General features: G+C 36.3%; 1 protein-coding gene across 2 annotated transcripts in view; it reads left to right on the forward strand.

Moving 5' to 3' along the window:
• The window catches only part of LOC118896920 (myb/SANT-like DNA-binding domain-containing protein 3), a 166,893-nt gene that overhangs the window by 100,145 nt on the left and 40,118 nt on the right, over positions 1-26,630 (forward strand). For both annotated transcript variants that reach the window (XM_036855557.1, XM_036855551.1), the window contains 4 exons: positions 773-799; positions 2,974-3,070; positions 23,444-23,592; positions 25,862-25,927. In XM_036855557.1, the coding sequence (XP_036711452.1) occupies positions 773-799; positions 2,974-3,070; positions 23,444-23,592; positions 25,862-25,927 (339 nt within the window). The remainder of the gene's footprint in view (positions 1-772; positions 800-2,973; positions 3,071-23,443; positions 23,593-25,861; positions 25,928-26,630) is intronic.

Below are 26,630 nucleotides of genomic sequence, written 5' to 3' on the forward strand. Positions count from 1 at the left end.
GTTCATCACTTGCCATCTCTGTTCCACACTTACGATACTGCACCATTGCCCTCTTTTCAACATGCTCTGCGCCATATGTTGGTTCTTTTAGGATTATAAAATACATATTTTAAATTAATTACATTTTACTCTGGCTTCTTGCTGGTAACTTTGAGGGAGGCTCTTTAATTTGACTAGTAACAAGTTTCTCACCTACACCTTGGTGAGATTCCCTCTGGTGAGGTTTCCTAGAGGAAGTTAATTTCATCAGTAATATGAAAACCTCAACCTTGAGGTCCTTTCCTTCTAAACCTTGGGGCTTTTCATATCTTTTGGCTTTTGGCTGTTATCCACAGATTTAATGAAGAAGATTTTTGGAGCAAGACCCAAAGCTCTTTTCCTCCCTTTTTAATAAAAGCAGTTTATTCTTTATTCCTTTCAAGCTTTAACAAAATTAAAAATTTCTTCTACCTTTTAAGTGAGTTATTTAAAGTTATTTCTATTTAGCCATTTACTTTATAATATGTATTGGTTTTTACTCTGTACAAGGCACCTGGGTATTTCCTGAATGGGCTACAAAGATGTATGAGGTATGGATTATGTATGTCCAAGTAATTTATATTTGAAGAAAGGTACAAAATAAGTGTATAAGAATAAACTGATATCCAGAAAAAATGAGAAAAGGGGCTACATGAGAATGGATATCACAGTTTGATTTTTGATAAGAAATTTTACTATTTGATAAGATGAGATTTCCAGGAAAAGTATTCATATTCATTCTTTTTCTTCTCAGATAATGGTTCTGGATCTGGAGAGGGAGGTAAGTTTCAAATACCCCTTAAAAAGCATTTTTTTTCTTTCACTTTTTAAAAACAGCTCTATTGAGATAAAATTCACATACCATGCAGTTTGCCCATTGAAAGTATGTAATTCAGTGGCTTTTAGCGTATTCACAAAATTGTACATTCATCACCACAGCCAACTTTAGAACATTTTCATTATCCCGGAAAGAAACCCTGTACCCCTCAGCTATCACCCCCAATCCCTCTATCCCCCTTAGCCCTTAGCATTCTTTTTTTCCTGCATTTATTTTTCATTATAGGTTTGTTGTCAGACAAAGGGGAAATGTTGCACCTGTTAAACTGAAGTTACACCAAGGTGCCCTCTCCTTAGGATCATCCCCAGGTGATTTTAGCTTGGACCAGAGTATATAACACTCTCCCATCCCTTGCTTACAAATTTTTGCTCATAGGGAATTTTCAAGGTACAATATTTAAAAACTGTTTTAAAAACTAATATTTGGTAATTCAGTTTACTCTGAATTATTAGAATTGAGAATGACTGATCTATTTCATGGTCTAATGAGGCTGTAATTCTTAATGAGTATCCACTGTATGCAAAGTAAGTTTGAGGTGCTCTGGGGATGCACTAAAAGAAAAAACATACTCTGGTAAAATTCACACTTATGCAAATGAAAACTACAGTTGTGATCCTTTCAGTACTATCTGAAACCTTATTCCACCCTTCTACATTTCATAGAATCCTAACATTTTAGAGTTGGAAGGGACTTTGAAGGTCACCTAGAGAGTAGAAGAACTGTTCTGAGAAAGAATTTCAAGGATGACAGTTTGACCTTAAAAAAAAAAAAAGATTTAAACTGTCCAACAATAGAATTTAATTTAAATGGACATGTTCAAGCAGAAACTTCATGATCATGTGTGAAGGAAGAGATCATAAATTCTGGATCTTAGAGCTGGAAAGGACTTTAAAGGATCATGTGGTCCAGCCCCTGTGGTCAGATATTCAGTTAGGAAACTGTCATTGTTACTATATTAAAGAAGTGGAAGTTGATCTCCACATTTGCTTATATGGTACAAATACTGGATATCTTGCCCTGAGGATGTTGGTTGTTGGCAATTTTTTTTTAGGGAGTGTGAGTTAGAAAGGCTAAGTGGTTTGCTCAGATTAATATACAAACTTTAGTGAGCTCATGGTGGCTGTATGATTTCTAGATCTCATTATGTTTCTGAGGCCTTAGAAATACTTAGGATTATGCTCCCTGGAATTGTTTTGGGAGTATTCATTAGAATTTGGGAAGGATTTCTACTTAAAGTGTAGGCAGACACACAAAATGGCAAGTTTGGTAATAGTACCAAACAGGCACTTAACGTTTGTGTGCTTTCCTTATAACATCTTCTCTGCTGATTGACACCCCCTCAATAAGGTGTGCTTTCCCAAACCAGACTGGGAAATCCCTTGAGTAAACTGTAATCCCTAAATTGGCTTCAGAACTGATCTCCCTGCCCAGTTTGCGGTTATCAGGGTAGGATCCACTCTAGTTAAGACCCAGAAGTGTAGGGTTCCCTAAATGTGGGATATGAGCTGAGTTGGGGGCTGGTGGTATGCACTGTTTTTTTGTGCTGGGTCATGGGAGACGCGTACCCTTCTGTATTCTGGGTGTTGTTGGCTGTGCTAGGTGGTAAAGTAGAAAAGGGCAAGTTCTTTGTAAATAGACCCCTTTCCTTTTTAAAATTTGGAGATAATTTTTAAGGCAGGTGTGAAACTGATGTGAGGAAAAGGTAGTGGTTAGACTCTGCTTTGTTTAATCACTTATTTGCTAACCAGGATTGCACAGGCTATTTCGATAGGGTAATCACTGGACTAAATTTATTGCTCATGTTTTTTTTTCCTCTCTCTTATTTAATGTTATGGTAATTCTTTTAAAGAATCAACAAAATCTAGCATACTGTTCCACTGTACATAGGTTAAGGGATTATTTTTCTAGCCCCAATACTTTTTTTTTTCACAAAATATGTTGTACTCTGTATTGTCAACATTCTTGGACTCAAGCATTGATAGAGTTTTGGAACTGATTTTTTTCAAGAGCTTGGGTACATTTTCCCCAGAAGTAGGATAATGGCTGCTGAAAACATGAAGCATATCTGGAAAGGATCCCAACTTTTGGTTGAAAATTTAATTTTTCTTTTTAAACAGAAGAGGAAGGGTCAGGGGCAGAAGTTCACAGAAAACACTCCAAGTGTGGACCTTGCAAGTATAAAGCTGAGTGTGATGAAGATGCGGAAAATGTTGGGTGAGTTGATTGAGGGAAGGGGATAAACTTACTTGGAGGTTAATTATCAGCATTATTATATTATAGAAAGGTATCATCTAATTTGCTTCTGTGTATTTTGTGCGTGCCTTCTATTTTTTTTTGTTTAATGCTCGTCTATTGGCTTTTAAATTGATATAATACTATAGCTATTTAAGTGTTTTAGAATGGAAATCCATTTATAATTTTTTTCATTTTACCGCTGCCTTTTTTTCACTGATAGTTTTACATATTTTTTTAAAAAAATTTATTTATTTATGGCTGTGTTGGGTCTTCGTTTCTGTGCGAGGGCTTTCTCTAGTTGCGGCAAGCGAGGGCCACTCTTCATCGCGGTGCACGGCCCTCTCATTATCACGGCCTCTCTTTTTGCAGAGCGCAGGCTCAGTAATTGTGGCTCACGGGCCTAGTTGCTCCGCGGCATGTGGGATCTTCCCAGACCAGGGCTCGAACCCGTGTTCCCTGCATTGGCAGGCAGATTCTCAACCACTGCGCCACCAGAGAAGCCCAGTTTTACATATTTTATACCAAGTGCTAATTTTATTCATCAGAATTGCTCTTATTTGGAATTATCTTACTATTATATTTTTAACTAGTATCAATGATAAACAGTTTTTCTTTTTCTTAACTTGCATTTTTATACACAAACTTTTCATGTATGTCAGTGCATTAAGAAAAATTCAAAACATTCAAAATTTTAGAGATAGTAAGTAAATATTACATAATAAGTAAAAATTATTTCTGGAAATCTCAGCTGCACTGATTGACATTTTGTTTTATTTTCTCACTCATGTTCAGCCTTCACTAAGGTGGGTTTTGTAGCTGGACAGCATTGTTTGTCCAATTTCCTGTGCACTCCCTGTGAGAAGGGTGTTGTTTGGTGGAGTAGTAACAATATAGACCTCATCAACACAGTCATGTTTGTTTCTTCCTTTCATCAGGTTCCTGTTTGTTTATTCCCAGTCTCAACCTTCTTTCATTTCTCTGTGGTGCTTGCTTTTTGCATAGGTGATTCTAAAAGTTTTAATGCTGTCTTTAGGATCTTATGTAGCACAAATGGATCTTCTTCACTTCCTCAATTTTCCCTTAGTGCATATTTTACAACACTTATTTTATAGAGATTTGCACTTTCTTTCTTACTCATATGTATTTTCACTGTGAATTTCCAGACTCATGTTTTATTCAGCCCTTAAATGCCTATTTGAGCCTTTTACTGATCAATGGTAGTATGGTTTAATTAGCATTTATGCCTGGAATGAGTTTTACAAATCAGGATAACCACATTTTCAGTATTTTGGTACAGAATCACCTATTTGTCTGGCACTTGGTAAAATTAAATGTTTGATAATTTACTTGATAGATGTTTGAAAGTAGGTGAGAATTGGCAAAAGACACGGTCAATAAAAAGTGAATTCAGCAAACCCTGAGTTTGCTCTGTTTCTGCATATTGGTCATTTGGATTGACATGTCCATCTGTTTCAATCAGAGTGGATTGATTTGTAAGAACATGTTTTCCAAAGTAGATTTTGGCCTGTAGAACATGAGAGAAATGATAGCAATGTGGACTTGCAGAGAGAACAGGTAATAGGTATTATGTTCTCTTCTTCTCTCTTTGTACTAATGACATGCATGATGAAACACCAGCATTTGTGTGTGTGTGTGTGTGTGTATTTTTGTAGCTATTTAGTTCTTTTCAGTATTTTTCCTCAGGACTGTTCTATAATAGTGTTCAGATTCAGAAGAGCTGTCAGTGATTGATTGGCTTGGTCTGTTGATCTGTTGTTATTCCTTTGACAGTACCTCTCTTCAGTCCTAATTTTTACATTTCTCTGCTGTCATTTTTCGTCCCTTAATTGAAAGAGATAGAGATCTTTTGCTGGGAAGTAGAATGGATTCTGTGTAGTTTCAGAGGTGGCCCCAAGTATGACATCTATATGATAAAATACACATCTTTCTATGTACCCCTTCTCTTGATGGAATATGTAGCCTATGCCCAATCAGAGCAACTCTGTTGTATATACTAAATTCATTTTGTGTGTGTCTGTTTGAGAACTTGCAACTGCTGTTCTTGCAGGTACAGGCTCTAAGCATAAGAAAGTGGGCATAGACCAGGGAAGGGCTTACCCATAGTAAGGAGCATGCAGGCTGAGGAGCTTCCTAAGGAGCACATGGATAGATTGGGACAGGCAGCCAAGACCAGGCCAGGAAATTGATGCAATAATAGGAGAACATTAAGGAAGTAAACTGTACCTTTACCTAGAAAATAAGTACATATATACATAGTAATAATAGATATTAAGTAAAACAAAATTCTATAAAATGATACTTAACCTTTACTAAAAATAATGTACTCTAATATTTTCCATACTGATTATGACCTACAGTTTAAAAAAATTGCTCTGTAATGTAACTATAATAGATATTTTATTTCATATTACATTTTTAGGTATGGGTATTCATTTTTCATTTAAAAAAATATTTTATCTTTTCTCATTTTGAAATGTCTTTCCTATCAAAAGAAATGCTATATATAACCTATCTGGTTTCCAAAGGGCAGCTAATCTTTTTTTTTCCTTTTGTAGTTGGTTAATTTATTATTATTTTTTAAAATTTCTTTTTTTATTGAAGTATGATTGATGTACAATGTTGTGTTAGTTTCAGGTGTATGGCAAAGTGATTCAGTTATACGTATATATATCTATCCTATTTCAGATGCTAAAATCTTTCTCTTGCTTTAAAACTCTTTCTTTTTTTCTTGCTAATAGTAGGAAAGAAAACTGGCTATTTGGGGGAGGGGATAAATGGTACCATGTAAGTTAATTTTCTGCTATTAAGAGAAGTATAGTTTTTTATTTAGCCATTTAAATAGAAATTGATTTAAATATATTGTCTTAGAGTATACAAAACATATTCTAACATATTCTTAGAGTCATATATTGTATAGTTTGTTACATTTTTCAAATGCTGTTATATAGATTATTTTTTCAGCTCTTTATGGCAGTCTGTCCAGTGGGTAGGGCAAGGAAGTATTATCCTGATTTTACTGGGGGAGCTGAGCTCAGAAGAAGCTGAATGGCTTGTGATCAAGCAGCAGAACCAGAACACAGGTCTCATGACAAGAGATTTATCCATTCTGTTGTGCACACACGTGTGTAATACGATGATCTTCTCAGAGGCCACTGCTGTTTTTAGTGGTAGCTGTTTCACGCCTACTAAAGGCTCCATTTTGCTTTGTGTTTTGGGTTCTACATTGTTTTATAAAAATGATTTTTCTTCTCCCATGTCAGGCTCTTCGCTGTTGCATCTGGGTGCTGTCAGTATGCCTTGTCAGTGATTCTGACTGTAGATGACTCCAACTTATTAATTGCCTCTCTGCTTCCCTGAAATAGGAAATAGTATGCTTTTAGAAACTATATCAAATGTAGGAGTAAATTCTAAATGTAAAATCAGAGTAAATAGGTTCTTAGTGAAGTGTATGAACTTCAGATATTGCATGAATTTTGTCTCTCTTGTCTGCTCGGTGGCTATTTTATTTATAATTTAAATTATTTTTTCTTGTGAAAGGCTTTTTTCCTCTTTCTTCCTGAAGCACACTGTGTCTCTCTAATGGCATCGTGGGGCTTTGCATGGGTTTGTGATGGCTATCTTCATTGATGCTTACCTTTTGAATTCATACCTAGAGCAAGGTAGTTGAAGTTCCAAGAAATTTGACTCCCACATGGGTGAGGTTTCAGTATTCCACTGCGACCGTTGTGACATACAGTGGCTAGACTTTCTGCTTAGTCTTAAAACTTGGAAACAATACCTGCTTTACAGAAAATTGTATTTCTTAAACTACATAATTGTAGCAACCACACCCCCTCTTTATCTAAACAGTATTTCTAATCTGCCCAAGGCTGAGGTTATTGCTGCAAGATAGCCCTCAGCTGTTTGTCTGGACGCTGGGGCCAGGTAATCATAGAACTGCTTCAGCCAGGTAGACCTTTTATATACCTGACCTAAATCCCTGCCATGAACGATTTGAATAGTCTGTAAAATCATCTGGCATAATGTCAATACAGGCGAGTTATAAAAAACCTCTAATTATTCCTTTAAACTTTGTCTGTCATGTGCTTTATGGAAATTGTCCCTGCTCTTCTGCCTCTTTGATGTCAGTCATTTTGGAGATGCTGTTTCCCTTTTCCCCTGAGTGATGTAAGCTCTCAGAGTTGCTCAGAGAAAGAATCATGTAGGTGTGCAGTATGACAGACAACGTTGAGAAGCAGTTAATTCACCTGTTGGACATCTTTGTCATTTATGGTACCATTTTCTGTTTGGACACAGTTGCTGGCCGCTATCACAGTCTGATGAGTCTCTCCCTCAGAACGTGGAATGAAATTTTTTTGTTGTTGTTTAAACAGAGAGAGTAATGCTATACATCTGTCGTCTCCATTAATGTCCTCCTTTCTGGAAGTTGCATATACTTTTAAAAAAAAGAACAACCAAAGGTGTACTTTTCTACCATTATCTACTCTTCGCTTCTGATTTCCTCCTAATCAGAGATGACAATAATTTTCATCATTTAACATTGCCTGACTCTGGATATTTGGAATCTTAGACTTTCAAAACTATTTAGGTTTAATAAATTTCTACCAAGGCCCCTTAGATTATAATGGAAAAATAATTGTATGTTGTCCTTTATGCTCTGATAACAGGAAATAAACACTATTAAACGTTATTTTATACCAAGTATAACCCAGATGTTAATAATGACAGGCTCATTTGTCCAGAAATGCAGAACACAGTATCCCCATGGCCTCCTGCAGTTTGCTGAATGCTCTGTTACTCTTTGATGATTTGCCTCTGTTATTCTGTCTGCCTGAAGTCCAACCCCTGTGTATCTACTTGTTTAATTCCTACTGTTCCTTCCAGCTTGGCTGAAGTATGACTTCAGCACCTCTTCCTAGCAGCCTCCCTTGCTGTTTCTGCAGTCCCTATGAGTTAGGTGACTAACTCTGTGTTCCTCCCTTGGTCTTGAGAAAAACAACCTCCACATAGCACTTAAATACTGTTGGGATCACTAACAGATTGTGGGCTCCCTGAGTACAGGGACTTTGTCTTGCTGGTTTCTATGTTGGATGAACTTGCCATAAGGTTGGGTATCTTAGGGTCCCTCTATAGGTCTTGTTGAACTCGTGGCAGTTCACACAGGGCTTTCCTGTTCACTTAGAGCCGCACAAAGGGTCGTTGTGATGGTTTAACATGTGTGAAAAGCACTAGTAGTATTGTGAGGAATTTGTAGCAGGTGAACTTGTTGCAGGCTTCGTTAGGTGTTTCTGAAATCTAAATAGCTTCACATGAATTAGTTTAAGCCAGTGTTTTCCTAACTACTAAATAAAACTTACCATATGGAGAAGGAATGACACTTTCTATGTACAGTAAGGAGAAAGGAAGAGACAGGATAGATATTTTTCAATAATCATACCTTTCAGATGTACATAGTATTTGATGATTTCAAAGGGCTTTTTACAAAAGCTTACTTGATTCTGTCACCAGTGTTTGAGGTATTATCGCTATTATTAAAGACTCAGAATTGTGATTTGCCAAAATCCTAGAGCTAAATCAGAGAAGTCATTGAATTTATTCATGTATGTATGTATGCATTCATGCCTTTGAAATTCATAGTGTTAGAAATTCAAAAGCTTTAAAAGGCTATACAGTAAAAGGTCTGTTTCCCACCCCACCCCTGATCCTCAGCCACCCAATTGTCTTCACTAGAGGCAGTCACTGTGATCTGTTTCTTAATCTCCCAGAGGTATTTTTTGCAGGTACAAGCAGGTATGTACACGTATTCTCTTTCTTTCCTTTTTTTAAACTAATGGCAGCGCACTATACATACTGCTCTACTCTTTATTTAAAACTTTTTCTGTAAAATGTACATTTTGCATACAGATGTGTTTAAAACATACACATGCAATTTAGAGAATACTACACCTATGTACGTAACACCTAGGGTACAAAATAGAATATTGCCAAATTCACAGTACTGAGTGTTGACTTAGCTGGCACTGTTAGATGAAAGCTTACGGAAAAAGACACATTGAACAGTCTCTGTGTCAGAGTCTGACTTTTGGCTTCCTGGTTTACAAGATTCCCTTCTGGGGAAGTGGGTGGGCAAGACCCTGAGTGAGTTATGGGGAATGTCATAGGGCTCATAGTTGAGACATCTGGCAGGATTCTCATGTCACCAGGTATGGATGATTGGCAGAAATGTGGTCAGAGAGTGGACTGCTCTGTGTTTTCTACCTCCAGCTCTCAGGAGTACGTCAGTTAAATGAGTGTGCTCGTTTGGTTCAGGTAGTTGACATGAAGGGGAGAGCAGGAACTTCATCAAGGCAAGTACAATTAAGAATCTGAGCCAGGCTTACCTGGGCATTCTGTCCTCTGGCTAAAAAGAGGGTAGTAGGCATCTTGGTAATGGCATCTAGCAATACGACTGTCCACAGAGTGCAACTATCAATATTTCAGTATGGGGACCTCCCTGGTGGCGCAGTGGTTAAGAATCCACCTGCCAATGCAGAGGACACAGGTTCGATCTCTGGTCCGGGAAGATCCCACATGCCATGGAGCAACTAAGCCCGTGCGCCACAACTACGGAACCTGTGCTCTAGTGCCTGCGTGCTGCAACTACTGAGCCCCCGTGCCGCAACTACTGAAGCCCGCGTGCCTAGAGCCCAGTGGTCTGCAACAAGAGAAGCCACTGCAATGAGAAGCCCGCGAACTGCAATGAAGAGTAGCCCCCACTCGCCACAACTAGAGAAAGCCCGTGTGCAGCAGTGAAGACCCAACGCAGCCAAAAATTAAAAAAAAAAAAAAGAAAAATTTCAGTGTGGACTGGTTGCCCTCTTAATATAGCTGTCATCTTGGAATCTTCCTTCAATGTTGTGTCTTTTCCAACAACAATCAGTTCTCCTTCACCAACTGGGTGTCCTACAGTTTATTTCTTTTATGCACTTCTTGGAGTCAGCACAGACCCCACAGGGTAAGGGCTTAGACCCACAAATTGCCCCTGCTTTAGACACCAGCTGCAAATGAGGTTCCTTGCCCTTCTGCCCAGGATACTACGAATCTGGAGGTTCCTACGACCTCCCTTAAGGTTCTATAATTTGCTAAAATGACTTAGAATTAAGGAAAGAGCTGAGTCATCTCATTAGCATACAAAAGACTCTTTTGTCAAAGTTCCAAGGGTTTTAGGAGCTCTGCCAGGAACAGGGGACAAAGACCAAACATATTTTTTGTTATACCACAAGCATCATCCTAGAAATTCCTTTACCTCTCTCCTACATAGGATATTCTGTTTCTTGCATTTTTTACTTTTAACTTTTTTGTTTTACTCTCCCATTTTAGTATATCTTTCAGTAGCTTCTTGAGAAAGGGTACAAGGTGAGACCTTATATTTAAGGTATTTTTATCCTACACCTAATACTTGACTTATAACTTGGTGAGTGCATAATTGTAGGTGGCAGATAATTTCCCCTCAGAATTGTGAAAACATTGCTCTGTTGGCTTCTAGCTTCCAGTTGAAGTCTGAAGCCACTCTGATTCACGGTCCTTTGTATATGATTTGTTTTCTCTCTCTTGAAGCATGTAGAATCTCCTTTTGGTCCTCAGTATAATGAAATTTCACAGTTCCTAGAATCTTACTGACTTCTGATTTGAGAAATTTTCTTCAGTTAGTTCTTTGATGACTTCCTTTCCTCTCTTTTCTATTTCTGGTACTTCAGTTATTTGGATGCTGGACATTCTGGACTAGTCTTTTAATTTTCTTTTCTCTCCTATTTTCTATTTAGAAAAATTTTTGCTGTTTTTTTGAATTTGTCATTTCTCCTGTACTTTTTAATTTCTTAGAGCTCATTTTTGTTCTCATGGTGCTTTTTCATAGCATCCGATTTTTGTTTTATGATTGCAGTATCTTTTTGTGGCTTGCATTATTGGTATTCTATCTGCTATAAGGATGAGGTTTTGTTTTATTCATTTTTATTCAGTGAGTTTTAATCTGTTACTTTAACTTGTTTTGGGGGTTATATGGCCTTATAAAATTGAATTAGTAAGTATTCTTTCTATTCTCTGGATGATTTTGTGTAAGAACAGAAATGTCTATTTATTGAATGACTGGAATGAATGTGTTCATGAACTCTTTTTAAAAAAACACCTGGTTCTGATGCTGTTTTTGAGGGACATTTTTAAAACTGATTTCTTTAATGATTTTAGTACCATTCAGCTTCTATTTCTTTTTTGGTCAAATTTAACAGTTAATATTTTTTAAAGCTTATTCATTTCACCGAAGTTTTCAAATTTGCTGGCATAAAGTTGTTTACAATAAACTTTTATTATCTTTTAAACCATAATCTGTAGTCTTTTTAAGTCCAGTTACTGTTTTTTCTCTCATCCTGCTTTGTTGATTTGAAAGTCTTTTCAAAGGACCAACTTTTGGCTTTATTGATCTTCTCTGTTGTAACTTTGTTTTCTATTTCTGTTTAGATGTATCTATAAATCTATATCCATATCCATGTCATCTTTTTTTGTTTTCACTGGATTTATTCCATTGCTCTTTTTCTAATTTCTTAAATGGATGCTTAGTGATTTAACTTTTGGCTGTTCGTTTAATATTTGAGATAAAACTTGAAAAAGGTGCGGGATCAAACCGAGTGGATGTTTGAGGGAAAAGTGTTCCGGGAAGAGGGGAAGCCCTGAGACGGGAGTGTTCCTGGTGTGTTTGAGAGAAAAGCAAGACCAATTTAGTGAAAAGATTTTTCATGATATAAATGTGGAAAATAACTACTTATCTCCTTTCATCTGTCACTTTCCCTGCTGAGATGTCTGTTTTATGTGACAGCTGTGATGAGTGGGGAGAACACCATCTCAGTCACTCATTAGATTTGTGATCTAAGGGTTTTTAACATCTTTCATATTCAGCTTCCCTGTTCATAATTTGTTGTCGTGATTAAAGAGGCAAATGTGACTATCCCTGCACAGTAGGTGCAGAGTAAGTGGTTGTTAAATGTTTTGAATTTGACGTGTTTGCTGAAGCGATTTCTTTCCATTTTAGTGCACACTCCTGTGCTTGAGCATCCTGCCCTCTGCTGCCGTTGCCAGTGTGCAAACGACGGGAACCGCTGTAATCAGTAGTGTCAGCGGCATCTAGGGTCTAATACTGTCCTCCCCTCCTCACTGTTTCACTGAGCTGGACGTTCCTTGAGATGGTGGTTTCATTTTCTTTCGTCACGTGCTATTGAAAACATTAGCAATGGTTGTTCTCACAGCTCTTGGTCTTACATGGACCTTTTCTACACGTGATCAAGGAGGTTCCTGTTGAGCTGCAGTGCCCTCTTCTGAGTCACTCGTTTCTCCTTACTAGATTTGTTCAGGATCTTGCCTTTGTTGCTCAGCCTTTTCTCATCCCTGAAACTGTTCTGTAATACTTTCTTCCATTGGTCACCATTTATTCCTTAAACCTAGAGTTGGCAAAATTTTTCTATAAAGGACCAGATGGTAAGTATTTTACGGTTTGGGGACCACATATGGTCTCTGTCACATATTCTCCATCCCCACCCATTTAAAAATGTAAAAGCCATTTTTGACTTGTTAGTAAATATTCTTATGAATTTAAAGTTTTTTTTATGGTACCTTAATTTTTAAATTGTGAAACAGAGCATATATTGAAAAGTTTATGAAAAACTTACACATTTAGTTTAATGTGCAAAAATGAAACAAATTGTGACTCCTGCCTTCCAAGCCAAGAAATATAGGGTATTGTAAATACTTTAGAGCTGCCCCCAGCCCTGTGACCCTCCCCAACTGCATCTTTCTTTGATCCACCCACTGTACTGCATTTTGTGGAAATCATTCCTTTGCTTTCCTTATGGTTTTATCACATGATAACCCTCCTAATAATATATTACTTGGCTTTTGTTTGATTTTGAGTTTTGTATAAGTGGAATGTGTACCTTCTTTTGTTCAGCATTATGTTTTTAAGATTTATTCATGTTAATGCTCATAGTTGCTTAGCTGAATTCAGTTGCTTAAAGTTTCCACATCCTTTTATAGTCCATTTTAATGTTGATGGACATTTGGATTGTTTCCAGTCTTCTCTTCTCATGAATAATGTTCTGTGAACATTCTTATGCATGTCTTCTGGTGCACATGTGTAAGAGATTTTCAAGGGCCTTACTCAGTAGTGGAATTATTGGGCATGTGCATGTCTAGCTTTTCCAGGTAATGCCTGTTTTGCAAAGTGGTTGTACCAGTAAGTTCTCCCTTCAGCAGAGGGTAAGAATTCCCTTTGCTCCTCATCCTTGTCAACACTTGGTATTGTTCTCTTAATTTTTGCTGTTTAGTGAATGTGATGGTATCTCATTGTGGTTTAAATTTACATTTTTTTGATTATTGAACAGATTGAACACCTTTTTACATATATTGTTTTTATATGCTTCCAAGTTCTATGTCATTTTTTAAATTAATTTTTATATGTATTCTGGATACTGATTATTTGCTGGTTACGTGGGCTGTAGTTTTTTTGTTTGTTTGCAGATTGTCATTTTTATTCTCTTTGTGAGGTGTTCTTTATTTCAAAGTTAAATTTATTGGTCTCTTACATTTGATCTTCTAAGTCTTTTGTAGTTTTGCCTTTCACATTTAGGTCTTTAATTCACCAGGAATTAACAAAATCTTCAAACATGTAGAAGAGGAGAAAAAAATAAAGTGGACCCCTCCCCATATACCCATCACTCAGTTTCAGTTAGTGTAAAAAATCCAACTTTGTTGTATCTCTTTTTCCCTCCACCTTTTTTGGGGGAAGTATTTTAAAGAAAATCCCAGCATTATGTCCTTTCATCTCTAGTTATTTCAGTTTTACTGATTTTTTTTTTTTTCACACACACACACTGTATTTTATTTTTACAAGAGATAGACTGACACCAAGCATTGTACATGGATGACCACAACAAAAGCAACAATGATTGCAATTACCAAACATGAAACACACTCATACTATGTCGTAATATTGACATTCAGTCCAGTAATCCTCCACTGTAACAGCTCCTTTACTTTGCAGTGAAAATTGATTTGTATATTCTTTGCCTCTGAGACCCTGTGGGATTTTTTTTTTTTTAATTCAGACAGAAAGTCACAAAAATTATACTCATCCTCATCAGTTCACTCAGTCCCATGTAATTAATTTTTTTTTCATCTTGATATTGTTTTAGCACTTTTATGAGTTCATCAGTTTTTCATTAGAGTTCTGAAAATGCTTATTCATTCAGTTCAGCAGTACAGTCAGTTACCAGAAACCTGTACTTGTCAGAGTCTTTTCCATGAATTTCTTGAAGATGAAACCCTTTTATAGGAACATATTTGCAAAAGCATCAGAGTACACCCAGAACTGTCTGTAAATGACAGAAGACTTAAAAATGACCACAGTTAAAGATTTGATGAAAGTTCATAATAATTCAGTTGACAAGAAAATTAGTTATTTCTGAGATATACATTTTAAAGTAATAACTAGGATTATTACTTATAACATTATACCAGAACATATAAGATTTTTAGAAATTTCATGTAATGTCTGAAACATTTATATTAACATATTTCCATACAAATACAAATATAAGATTTTTAGAAATTTCATGTAATGTCTGAAACATTTATATTAACATATTTCCATACAAATAACCCAATGAAAGTTTAGTATTAGTTGTTTTGTTTGTTTGTTTTTTTATACTGCAGGTTCTTATTAGGCATCAATTTTATACACATCAGTGTATACATGTCAATCCCAATCACCCAATTCAGCACACCACCATCCCCACTCCACTGCAGTTTTCCCCCCCTTGGTGTCCATATGTCCATTCTCTACATCTGTGTCTCAACTTCTGCCCTGCAAACCGGCTCATCTGTACCATTTTTCTAGGTTCCACATACATGCGTTAATATACGATATTTGTTTTTCTCTTTCTGACTTACTTCACTCTGTATGACAGTCTCTAGATCCATCCACGTCTCAACAAATGACTCAATTTCGTTCCTTTTTATGGCTGAGTAATATTCCATTGTATATATGTACCACAACTTCTTTATCCATTTGTCTGTTGATGGGCATTTAGGTTGCTTCCATGACCTGGCTATTGTACATAGTGCTGCAATGAACATTCGGGTGCATGTGTCTTTTTGAATTACAGTTTTCTCTGGGTATATGCCCAGTAGTGGGATTGCTGGGTCATATGGTAATTCTATTTTTAGTTTTTTAAGGAACCTCCATATTGTTCTCCATAGTGGCTGTATCAATTTACATTCCCACCAACAGTGCAAGAGGGTCCCCTTTTCTCCACACCCTCTCCAGCATTTGTTGTTTGTAGATTTTCTGATGATGCCCATTCTAACAGGAGTGAGGTGATACCTCACTGTAGTTTTGATTTGCATTTCTCTAATAATTAGTGATGTTGAGCATCTTTTCATGTGCTTCGTGGCCGTCTGTATGTCTTCTTTGGAGAAATGTCTATTTAGGTCTTCTGCCCATTTTTGGATTGGGGTGTTTGTTTCTTTAATATTGAGCTGAATGAGCTGTTTATATATTTTGGAGATTAATCCTTTGTCCATTGATTCGTTTGCAAATATTTTCTCCCATTCTGAGGGTTGTCTTTTTGTCTTGTTTATGGTTTCCTTTGCTGTGCAAAAGCTTTGAAGTTTCATTGGGTCCCATTTGTTTATTTTTGTTTTTATTTCCATTACTCTAGGAGGTGGATCAAAAAAGATCTTGCTGTGATTGATGTCAAAGAGTGTTCTTCCTATGTTTTCCTCTAAGAGTTTTATAGTGTCTAGTCTTACATTTAGGTCTCTAATCCATTTTGAGTTTATTTTTGTGTATGGTGTTAGGGAGTATTCTAATTTCATTCTTTTACATGTAGCTGTCCAGTTTTCCCAGCACCACTTATTGAAGAGACTGTCTTTTGTCCATTGATTATCTTTGCCTCCTTTGTCATAGATTAGTTGACCATTTGTGCGTGGGTTAATCTCTGGGCTTTCTATCTTGTTCCATTGATCTGTGTTTCTGTTTTTGTGCCAGTACCATATTGTCTTGATTACTGTAGCTTTGTAGTATAGTCTGAAGTTAGGGAGTCTGATTCCTCCAGCTCCATTTTTTTCCCTCAAGACTGCTTTGGCTATTCGGGGTCTTTTGTGTCTCCATACAAATTTTAAGATGATTTGTTCTAGCTCCGTAAAAAGTGCCATTGGTAATTTGATAGGGATTGCATTGAATCTGTAGATTGCTTTGGGTAGTATAGTCATTTTCACAATATTGATTCTTCCAATCCAAGAACATGGTATATCTCTCCATCTGTTGGTATCATCTTTAATTTCTTTCATCAGTGTCTTATAGTTTTCTGCATACAGGTCTTTTGTCTCCCTAGGTAAGTTTATTCCTAGGTATTTTATTCTTTTTGTTGCAATGGTAAATGGGAGTGTTTCCATAATTTCTCTTTCAGATTTTTCATCATTAGTGTATAGGAATGCAAGAGATTTCTGTGCATTAATTTTGTATCCTGCAACTTTACTATATTCATTAATTAGCTCTAGCAGTTTTCTGGTGGCAGTTTTAGGATTCTCTATGTATAGTATCATGTCATCCGCAAACAGTGACAGTTTTACTTCTTCTTTTCCAATTTGTATTCCTTTTATTTCTTTTTCTTCTCTGATTGCCGTGGCTAGGACTTCCAGAACTATGTTGAATAATAGTGGTGAGAGTGGACATCCTTGTCTCGTTCCTGATCTTAGAGGAAATGCTTTCAGTTTTTCACCATTGAGAATGATGTTTGCTGTGGGTTTGTCATATATGGCCTTTATTATGTTGAGGTAGGTTCCCTCTATGCCCACTTTCTGGAGAGTTTTTATCAGAAATGGGTGTTGAATTTTGTCAAAAGCTTTTTCTGCATCTATTGAGATGATCATATGGTTTTTATTCTTCAATTTGTTCATATGGTGTATCACATTGATTGATTTGTGTATATTGAAGAATCCTTGCATCCCTGGGATAAATCCCACTTGATCGTGGTGTATGATCCTTTTAATGTGTTGTTGGATTCTGTTTGCTAGTATTTTGTTGAGGATTTTTGCATCTATATTTATCAGTGATATTGGTCTGTAATTTTCTTTTTGTGTAGTGTCTTTGTCTGGTTTTGGTATCAGGGTGATGGTGGCCTCATACAATGAGTTTGGGAGTGTTCCTTCCTCTGCAATTTTTTGGAAGAGTTTGAGAAGGATAGGTGTTAGCTCTTCTCTAAATGTTTGATAGAATTCACCTGTGAAGCCATCTGGTCCTGGACTTTTGTTTGTTGGAAGATTTTTAATCACAGTTTCAATTTCATTACTTGTGATTGGTCTGTTCATATTTTCTGTTTCTTCCTGGTTCAGTCTTGGAAGGTTATACCTTTCTAAGAATTTGTCCATTTCTTCCAGGTTGTCCATTTAATTGGCATAAAGTTGCTTGTAGTAGTCTCTTAGGATGCTTTGTATTTCTGCGGTGTCTGTTGTAACTTCTCCTTTTTCATTTCTAATTTTATTGATTTGAGTCCTCTCCCTCTTTTTCTTGATGAGTCTGGCTAATGGCTTATCAATTTTGTTTATCTTCTCAAAGAACCAACTTTTAGTTTTATTGATCTTTGCTATTGTTTTCTTTGTTTCTATTTCATTTATTTCTGCTGTGATCTTTATAATTTCTTTCCTTCTGCTAACTTTGGGTTTTGTTTGTTCTTCTTTCTCTAGTTTCTTTAGGTGTAAGGTTAGATTGTTTACTTGAGATTTTTCTTGTGTCTTTAGGTAGGCTTGTATAGCTATAAACTTCCCTGTTAGAACTGCTTTTGCTGCATCCCATAGGTTTTGGGTCATCGTGTTTTCATTGTCATTTGTCTCTAGGTATTTTTTGATTTCCTCTTTGATTTCTTCAGTGATCTCTTGGTTATTTAGTAACGTATTGTTTAGCCTCCATGTGTTAGTCCTTTTTACGTTTTTTTCCCTGTAATTCACTTCTAATCTCATAGCGTTGTGGTCAGAAAAGATGCTTGATATGATTTCAATTTTCTTAAATTTACTGAGGCTTGATTTGTGACCCAAGATGTGATCTGTCCTGGAGAATGTTCCATGCGCACTTGAGAAGAACGTGTAATCTGCTGTTTTTGGATGGAATGTCCTATATATATCAATTAAATCTATCTGGTCTATTGTGTCATTTAAAGCTTCTGTTTCCTTATTTATTTTCATTTTGGATGATCTGTCCATTGGTGTAAGTGAGGTGTTAAAGTCCCCCACTATGATTGTGTTACTGTCGATTTCCTCTTTTATAGCTGTTAGCAGTTGCCTTATGTATTGAGGTGCTCCTATGTTGGGTGCATATATATTTATAATTGTTATATCTTCTTCTTGGATTGATCCCTTGATCATTATGTAGTGTCCTTCCTTGTCTCTTGTAACATTCTTTATTTTAAAGTCTATTTTATCTGATATGAGTATAGCTACTCCAGCTTTCTTTTGATTTCAATTTGCATGGAATATCTTTTTCCATCCCCTCACTTTCAGTCTGTATGTGTCCCTAGGTCTGAAGTGGGTCTCTTGTAGACAGCATATAGATGGGTCTTGTTTTTGTATCCATTCAGCCAGTCTATGTCTTTTGGTTGGGGCATTTAATCCATTCACGTTTAAGGTAATTATCGATATGTATGTTCCTATGACCATTTTCTTAATTGTTTTGGGTTTGTTTTTGTAGGTCCTTTTCTTCTCTTGTGTTTCCCAGTTAGAGAAGTTCCTTTAGCATTTGTTGTAGAGCTGGTTTGGTGGTGCTGAATTCTCGTAGCTTTTGCTTGTCTGTAAAGCTTTTGATTTCTCCATCAAATCTAAATGAGATCCTTGCCGGGTAGAGTAATCTTGGTTGTAGGTTCTTCCCTCTCATCACTTTAAGTATATCATGCCACTCCCTTCTGGCTTGTAGAGTTTCTGCTGAGAAATCAGCTGTTAACCTTATGGGAGTTCCCTTGTATGTTATTTGTCGTTTTTCCCTTGCTGCTTTCAATAATTTTTCTTTGTCTTTAATTTTTGCCACTTTGATTACTATGTGTCTCGGCGTGTTTCTCCTTGGGTTTATCCTGTATGGGACTCTCTGCGCTTCCTGGACTTGGGTGGCTAATTCCTTTCCCATGTTAGGGAAGTTTTCGACTATAATCTCTTCAGATATTTTCTCTGGTACTTTCTCTCTCTCTCCTCCTTCTGGGACCCCTATAATGCGAATGTTGTTGGGTTTAATGTTGTCCCAGAGGTCTCTTAGGCTGTCTTCATTTCTTTTCATTCTTTTTTCTTTATTCTGTTCTACAGCAGTGAATTCCACCATTCTGTCTTCCAGGTCACTTATCCGTTCTTCTGCCTCAGTTATTCTGCTATTGATTCCTTCTAGTGTAGTTTTCATTTCAGTTATCGTATTGGTCATCTCTGTTAGTTTGTTCTTTAATTCTTCTAGGTCTTTGTTAATCATTTCTTGCATCTTCTCAATCTTTGCCTCCATTCTTATTCCAAGGTCCTGGATCATCTTCACTATCATTATTCTGAATTCTTTTTCTGGAAGGTTGCCTATCTCCACTTCATTTAGTTGTTTTTCTGGGGTTTTTTCTTGTTCCTTCATCTGGTACATAGCCCTCTGCCTTTTCATCTTGTCTATCTTTCTGTAACTGTGGTTTTTGGTCCACAGGCTGCAGGATTGTAGTTTTTCTTGCTTCTGCTGTCTGCCCTCTGGTGGTTGAGGCTATCTCAGTTTTACTGATATTTTATCTGCTTGATATGTGAGCTACAGAGAGATGCATGTTAAAATCTACTGTGGTAGATTTGGCTGTTTCTCATTGTGATTTTATCAGTTTTTGCTTTATAGATTTTGAGCCTATTTAAAAATATTTAGAATTATTATATCTTCCTGGTGAATAAAATTTTTTATTATGGGAGATCTTCTTTCTCATAAATCTTTTCTGCCCTGAAGCCTCTTATGTTTGACATATATATAGATATATAGCCATACTAAGTTTCTTCCATTCCAGGTATGATATATCTCTCACAGTTCTTTTATTTTGGTACAATACAGATAATAAAATTAACCATCTTAACTATTTTTAAGTGTGCTGTCCAGTGGTATTAAATACATTCATAATGTTGTGCTATCATCACCACCATCCATATCCAAAACTCTTTTAATCTTGTAAAACTGAAACTATATCTGTTAAACAGTAACCCCCCCATTCCCCCCTCCCCCCAGCCCCTGGCAACTACCCATATCATTACAGTTGAATATATCCCTTACAAGCAGCATATAGCTGGCTTTTGTATTTTTATCCAGCCTAACTATCTTTGTATTTTAACTAGAAAGTTTAGTTCACTTAAATATATTATAGGGAATTCCCTGGTGGTCTAGTGGTTAGAACTTGGCGCTTTCACTGCCTTGGGCCCAGGTTCAATCACTGGTTGGGGAACTAAGATCCCACAAGCCCCGTGGCATGGCCAAAATAAATAAATAAATAAAAGGTAAGAATTAAAAAAGATACATACATATATATATATATATAAAATAAATACTGATGTACTTTGATTTTTTAAAAATCTTATTTTGTACTTTTGTCTTGCTTTCCCTTCATTTCTCCTTTCTTGCATTCTTTTGGATTTTTTTTTCTCTATTAGTTTCAGTGTTATACATACTCCTGTTGGTGGTAACCTTAGCATTAACATGCTTATTCAACTTATCACAGTCTAAAATTCATCAATATCTTTGCTCTTCTTAAAATACTGTAATTTCATTCCCTCCCAATTTGCATGCTATCATTATTAATATTTTAATTTATTGTTTTAAAAAAAATTTAGCAGCACAGAGCATTGTTGTCATTATTTTATATTATCAATATTTTGTTAATATTACCTATATATTTACACTTTTGTTCTTCATTTATGTTTGCATCTCAGATCTTACTTGTAGGATCATTTTTCTACTGCCTTTATAATTTCCGTTATTGACAGTTGGCAGGTGACAAACTCTCTAAATTTTTACTTCTTCCAAATTATTTTTATTTTACACTTAACCATGAAAGATAGTTCTTTTTACATAGAATTTTATTTTATCCCAGCACATTTCAGGTATTATTTCACTGTCTTTTGGCTATAAATAAACAATTTGGCTTCAGTATTGCTTTTGAAGACACCTGTGTCTCTTCTTGCTTCTTTGAAGGTAATCTTCCTCTTCTTTCCGGCTGCTTTTAAAATATTATTTTGTTGCTCTTGTTACAGAAATTCCACTGTGATATTTCACTGTCTGGATTCCTTTTTAATAATCCTGTTTAGAATTTATTAGGCTTCTTGGTTATTTAGATTAGTATCTTTCTTTAATTTTAGAAAGTTTGAGAAATTGCCGAGAATATTGCCCCCACCTTATTCTTTTAACTCATCTGGAACTCCAGTCAGATTTTTATTAGCTCTTGTGACTCTGTCTTCCATGTCTCTTAATTTTTTTTTCATGTGTTCTGTCTCTTTGACTCTGCCATGGTCTGGGTAGTTTCCTCTGACCTGTCTTCCAGTTCACGTATTCACCTTTAGTTTATCTAATCTCCTGTTAAATCTGCCCATGAATTTTTTATTTCTAACAGTGCATTCTTTATTTATTAGAAGTTCTCTTTGCTTCTTTTTCATATCAGCTTGCTCTGCCCATGGTGTTTTATTTCCTTGTCTCTTGTGGGTATGGGAGTGAGTGAGCACGTGTGTGATATACTTGTTTTTCTCAGAACTGTATCTTGGAAATGTTTGAGGTCTAGGATAATAAAGTTGTGTTTCTCCAGAGAGGATTGCATTTACTTTTGTCAGTTGTCTAGGGCCCCTTCCAGTCTTTGACTCTTAAAATAAATTCTGGACTTGAGGTTTTTCAGAACACCCAAGCAGTATTTTAAGTCGTAATTACTCATGTGAGGGCTGGCTTACAGTTTTGAATTCTCGGGGAGATGTTTCTTTCCCCCTGTCTTCAGTGCTGTGTAAACCACAGCAGAATATTTTTTTCCTTTAAAACAGTCCCCTTGGAATACGCCAACTCATTTATACTCTACCCTCATGCTTTTTTCTAGGGTCTTTAGACTCTCCACCTTAGGTAGGTCAGTATTCTTCGTCTCCTGTTCTCAGAGGCCTGCAAAACCAAAAAGTTGATAATTGAATTTACCTAGTTTGGTAAACGCCTTCAAGGTGAAAATCAGCTCTAGTAAACTTAACTGACCTTTCTCTATTCCTGTCTTCATATAACTTTTGTCTTAAAATTCCTTGCTTTCTTGACAACTTACGAATGCATTTGAGGGCGTTTTGAAACATTTTGTCCAGTATTTTTTGTTGTTTTCATTAGGAGGATTAGTACAGGTTCTGAGTTCACCATGTTGCTGGAAGCAGGAGAGTCTCTGTGTTTTTTATTTTTATAATCCAAGTTAGATTTTACTGTCCTTGAGAGGAGTGACCATACCTTGGACTTTCTTGGCCTTCTCTATAATGCAGTCTCAGTGTTAAGTGGACACTCAGTTTGGCAGGTGGATGTGCAGCTAGGAAACAATTTTGAGGGTCTTCTATTTTACATGTTTTATATCTATTATGTTTTTTAATCTTCCCAATTATTTGGTAAGGTTACATATATTATTACCTCTGTTTTACAGATCAGTAAACTAAGACTTAGAAGGAGAATATGGACACAAATCTGGTTATTAGTTGGGCTAGGATTTAGATTCATGACTTTTGACTTATAATTCTGTGTCCTTTCTGCTATACCATGTTGCTTTTTAACTAATGTCATTGACATTTGACATTTCTTGATTATTATCTCTAGATACGAAAATTTTAGAGAAACCACTGGATTAATAATATCTGGATGAAATTATCTCTAAATTCTCACCTGAAAGAAATTGTTAGCTGAGCGTTCACTTTGCTTAAACTTTTATCAGTGACTTAAAACAATGTATTGACTTCTGTTACAGAAAGCAGAAAAAGAGAATTGCTTACAAACTACTATGTATAAGATAAATAAGCTACAAGGTTGTATTGTACAGCACTGGGAATATAGACAATATTGTATAATAACTTTAAATGGAGAATAATCTCTAAAAATATTGAAGCACTGTGTTGTACACCTGAAACTAATGTAATACTGTAAATCAACTATACCTCAATAAAAAAGTTAAAAAGTAAAAAAAAAAAAAAAAAAGAATTGCTCATTTTTGCTGTTACAGCATTGTGAAATACTTTTGTTGTAAAATATAGGTAATTTTTGTTTTTTCCCAACAGGTGTGTATGTAACATAGATTGCAGTGGATACAGTTTTAATCCTGTGTGTGCTTCTGATGGGAGTTCCTATAACAATCCCTGTTTTGTTCGAGAAGCATCTTGTATAAAACAAGAACAAATTGATATAAGGCATCTTGGTCATTGCACAGGTAAAATTCATTCTACTTATCTAGAGACCTGTTTTTAATATTGAATATCACATGTCTGCAGTCTTATTTCTACATTTTGGTAGTGTTCCAAATTTGGAAAATGAGAAATCTTTTTTTTTTTTTAATTATTTATTTAATTTATTTTTGGCTGTGTTGGGTCTTCGTTTCTGTGCGAGGGCTTTCTCTAGTTGAGGCAAGCGGGGGCCACTCTTCATCGCGGTGTTCAGGCTTCTCACTATCGCGGCCTCTCTTGTTGTGGAGCACAGGCTCCAGACGCGCAGGCTCAGTAGTTGTGGCTCACAGGCCTAGTCACTCTGCGGCATGTGGGATCTTCCCAGACCAGGACTCGAACCCGTGTCCCCTGTATTGGCAGGCAGATTCTCAACCACTGCGCCACCAGGGAAGCCCTGGAAAATGAGAAATCTTTGATGCTTTATTTTTTTATTACTATATATTTTAGAATTTCTTTGTTCTGTTACTAACTTAGCTTTTTTTTCCCACTTATTTTCATTATCTCAAGATACAAACAATGGTCTTGGTTTATTTATTTAGTTACTAAGCTGATCCTAACATGGACTTGTAGATATATTTATAGTTCTTAAAAGTTGTCTCAAATTTGTAATGATTTTAGTTGTTTAAGAATTTGCTTATTTTAATTACAGTAAAACTATAAGTATTACCATATTTTTTTTCTTTGGCCGCGCTGTGTGTCATGTGAGATCTTAGTTCCTGGACTAGGGATCAAACCCATGCCCTTTGCAGTGGGAGCACAGAGTCTTAACTACTGGACTGCCAGGAAAGTCCCAACCATATTTTTTTTCATCTTTTTTTCTAGAGAATAATAGTTTACTTTGTTCTCACATTTTCTCTGTAGCTTTTGCTCCTACATATTATACACTGTTAGAGATTTTGGCATGAAGTTATAGAATGTAAGGAAAAATTATTACCTTCAGTTTAAAATTCTTTCTCTCTTCTTGCCATCATTTAGAAGCCATGATACCAACTAAGAATGAATTTTGGTTTCTTTTCCTACTAGAAATATCCAGTCACTAAAGGCACAGGTTTTCAACCTTTTCCCTCAGTAATACACACATGGGCTGAAATAATATATCATTTCCTAGTAACAAACAAGGGCCCCACACATTTTCACGGCCTAGGATTGTGCATCTTTTCTGCTTACGAGGTCTAACGACCCTCCCTCTAAGCCCCGTGCCTTTTTTGGACTTATTAAAGGGATATGTTTTTTATCTGAGCTAAGGGAAAGAAAGTTGCAAGCCAAAGTTTGCTACTTTATACTGATAGCAAGCTATTTGTGAAATACTGAACAACTGATTGCAATATCTGTGGTCTCAGCTACCGAAGAATGCCCGAGAAGCTCATCATAAGGTTTCCACGTGGGGGTCAGGTGTGCACATGGTACAGGAAACTGCTGATAGGGACCCCTTATAGGTGGAAGAAGTAGTATGCTTCAAAGTAGTTTGCTTTTCTTTCATGGGGTGGCATTTAGAGTGTAGTTAGGTTAAAGAGTAGCTTAGAGAGAGAATATCTTTTTTGAGGAACTGGTATGTGATTGAATGGTACTGTCTGGAATTTCAAATTCAGAACAGTTGGTCGTTTGAGGATTTTGTTAATTGAAACTCATGCCGATTTGGAAGTGAGTTTGGAGTAGCTGGTCCTTAATTTTTGTCTTGGTTCCCATTTACACCTGAGTATTCCTTCCCTTTCCCCCCTGCTAGTACTAGGAAGCTGAAGCTTGTGCTTCTCAACAGGTGTTTATGGTTCATGTACAGTCTTCCTGTCCTACTACAATTAATCAGTCAGAGGTCATTTTGATAGTAAATTTTGTCTGATAACAGTTGAGGTTCCACGTTTATCTTAATCTGATATTTTTCCAGGGAAACTGGTGGGAGAAGGTAAATCTTGAGACCATTGTCCCTTGGAGAAAGGGCTAATCCTTTCTCTTCAGGGTATGTATTATTTCAGTTAACACAGGGAAGACTTTTTTTTTTCAGGGAAGACTCTTTAAGGAGATGATATTTGAGCTGAAGTCTGAATGAAGTTAGACTGTTCATCACGCAGAGTGCGTTTATACCTGGGATGCCTTGAGACTGAGATAGAAGTGGCACAATAGATCAAGAGAGTGTTAGAAAATGTGAGCAGGATAAGTGGAGAGAGTTGGGAAGGACCTGGAGCATTTGAAATATTTAGGAGTTTCATGGTGTGACTTATATATCATATGTATCTTAATTTGAAAACTTTTCTCTTACAGACACAGATGACACTAGTTTGTTGGGAAAGAAAGATGATGGACTACAGTATCGACCAGATGTGAAAGGTACTGAATCACAATTTCCCAAATATTGGCCAACTACTGAAATATGGTCACTAGCTGTCCTTAGTAGTTCTATTTCTATTATAACGACCTTTCTAACTTTGCTCTCTGTAGCAATATACAGTTGAATATTAGTAATAATACTGAAATAGTTAAGGTACTTCTCGGTTTACAGAGTACTTTCACATATGCTTTTTTTAAATTGAAATTTTTATTGAGATAATTATAGATTCACATGCAGTTGTAAGAAATTATATGGAAAGTTCTCTCATATTTGCTTGTAAAATCCTCTTTACTTCTCTAGAATCTACTGTTAACACTTACCCTCTGTGCATGGGTCTTTGAACCTTGTTCCCTCTGCCTGGAACTCTTCTTTGCCTAATATTCATCTTTCCAGTCTCACCTTAGAAGTCATTTCCTTTTGGGAACTGTCCCTTGACCCTTAAATCTAGATTAGGTGCCTCTCCTACATGCTCCCCTATCCAAGCCCTTAACCTGCTCTAAGTATAACCATCTGTTCTACTCATCTGTGTCCCCCTCTAGGCTATGAGTTCTGTGAGGACAGGAGACTGTATCTATCATGTTCACTTTGGGATTCCTAACACTTAGCAGAATGTCTGGTACTTACATAGATGCTCCACACTTGTCAAAAGAATGGATGCAGCTCAAAGAAGCTGTAGGATTTATTTGTACAAAGTCTTACGTG

This window comes from Balaenoptera musculus, chromosome 6, assembly GCF_009873245.2.
Source record: "Balaenoptera musculus isolate JJ_BM4_2016_0621 chromosome 6, mBalMus1.pri.v3, whole genome shotgun sequence".
Classification (NCBI taxonomy): domain Eukaryota; kingdom Metazoa; phylum Chordata; class Mammalia; order Artiodactyla; family Balaenopteridae; genus Balaenoptera; species Balaenoptera musculus.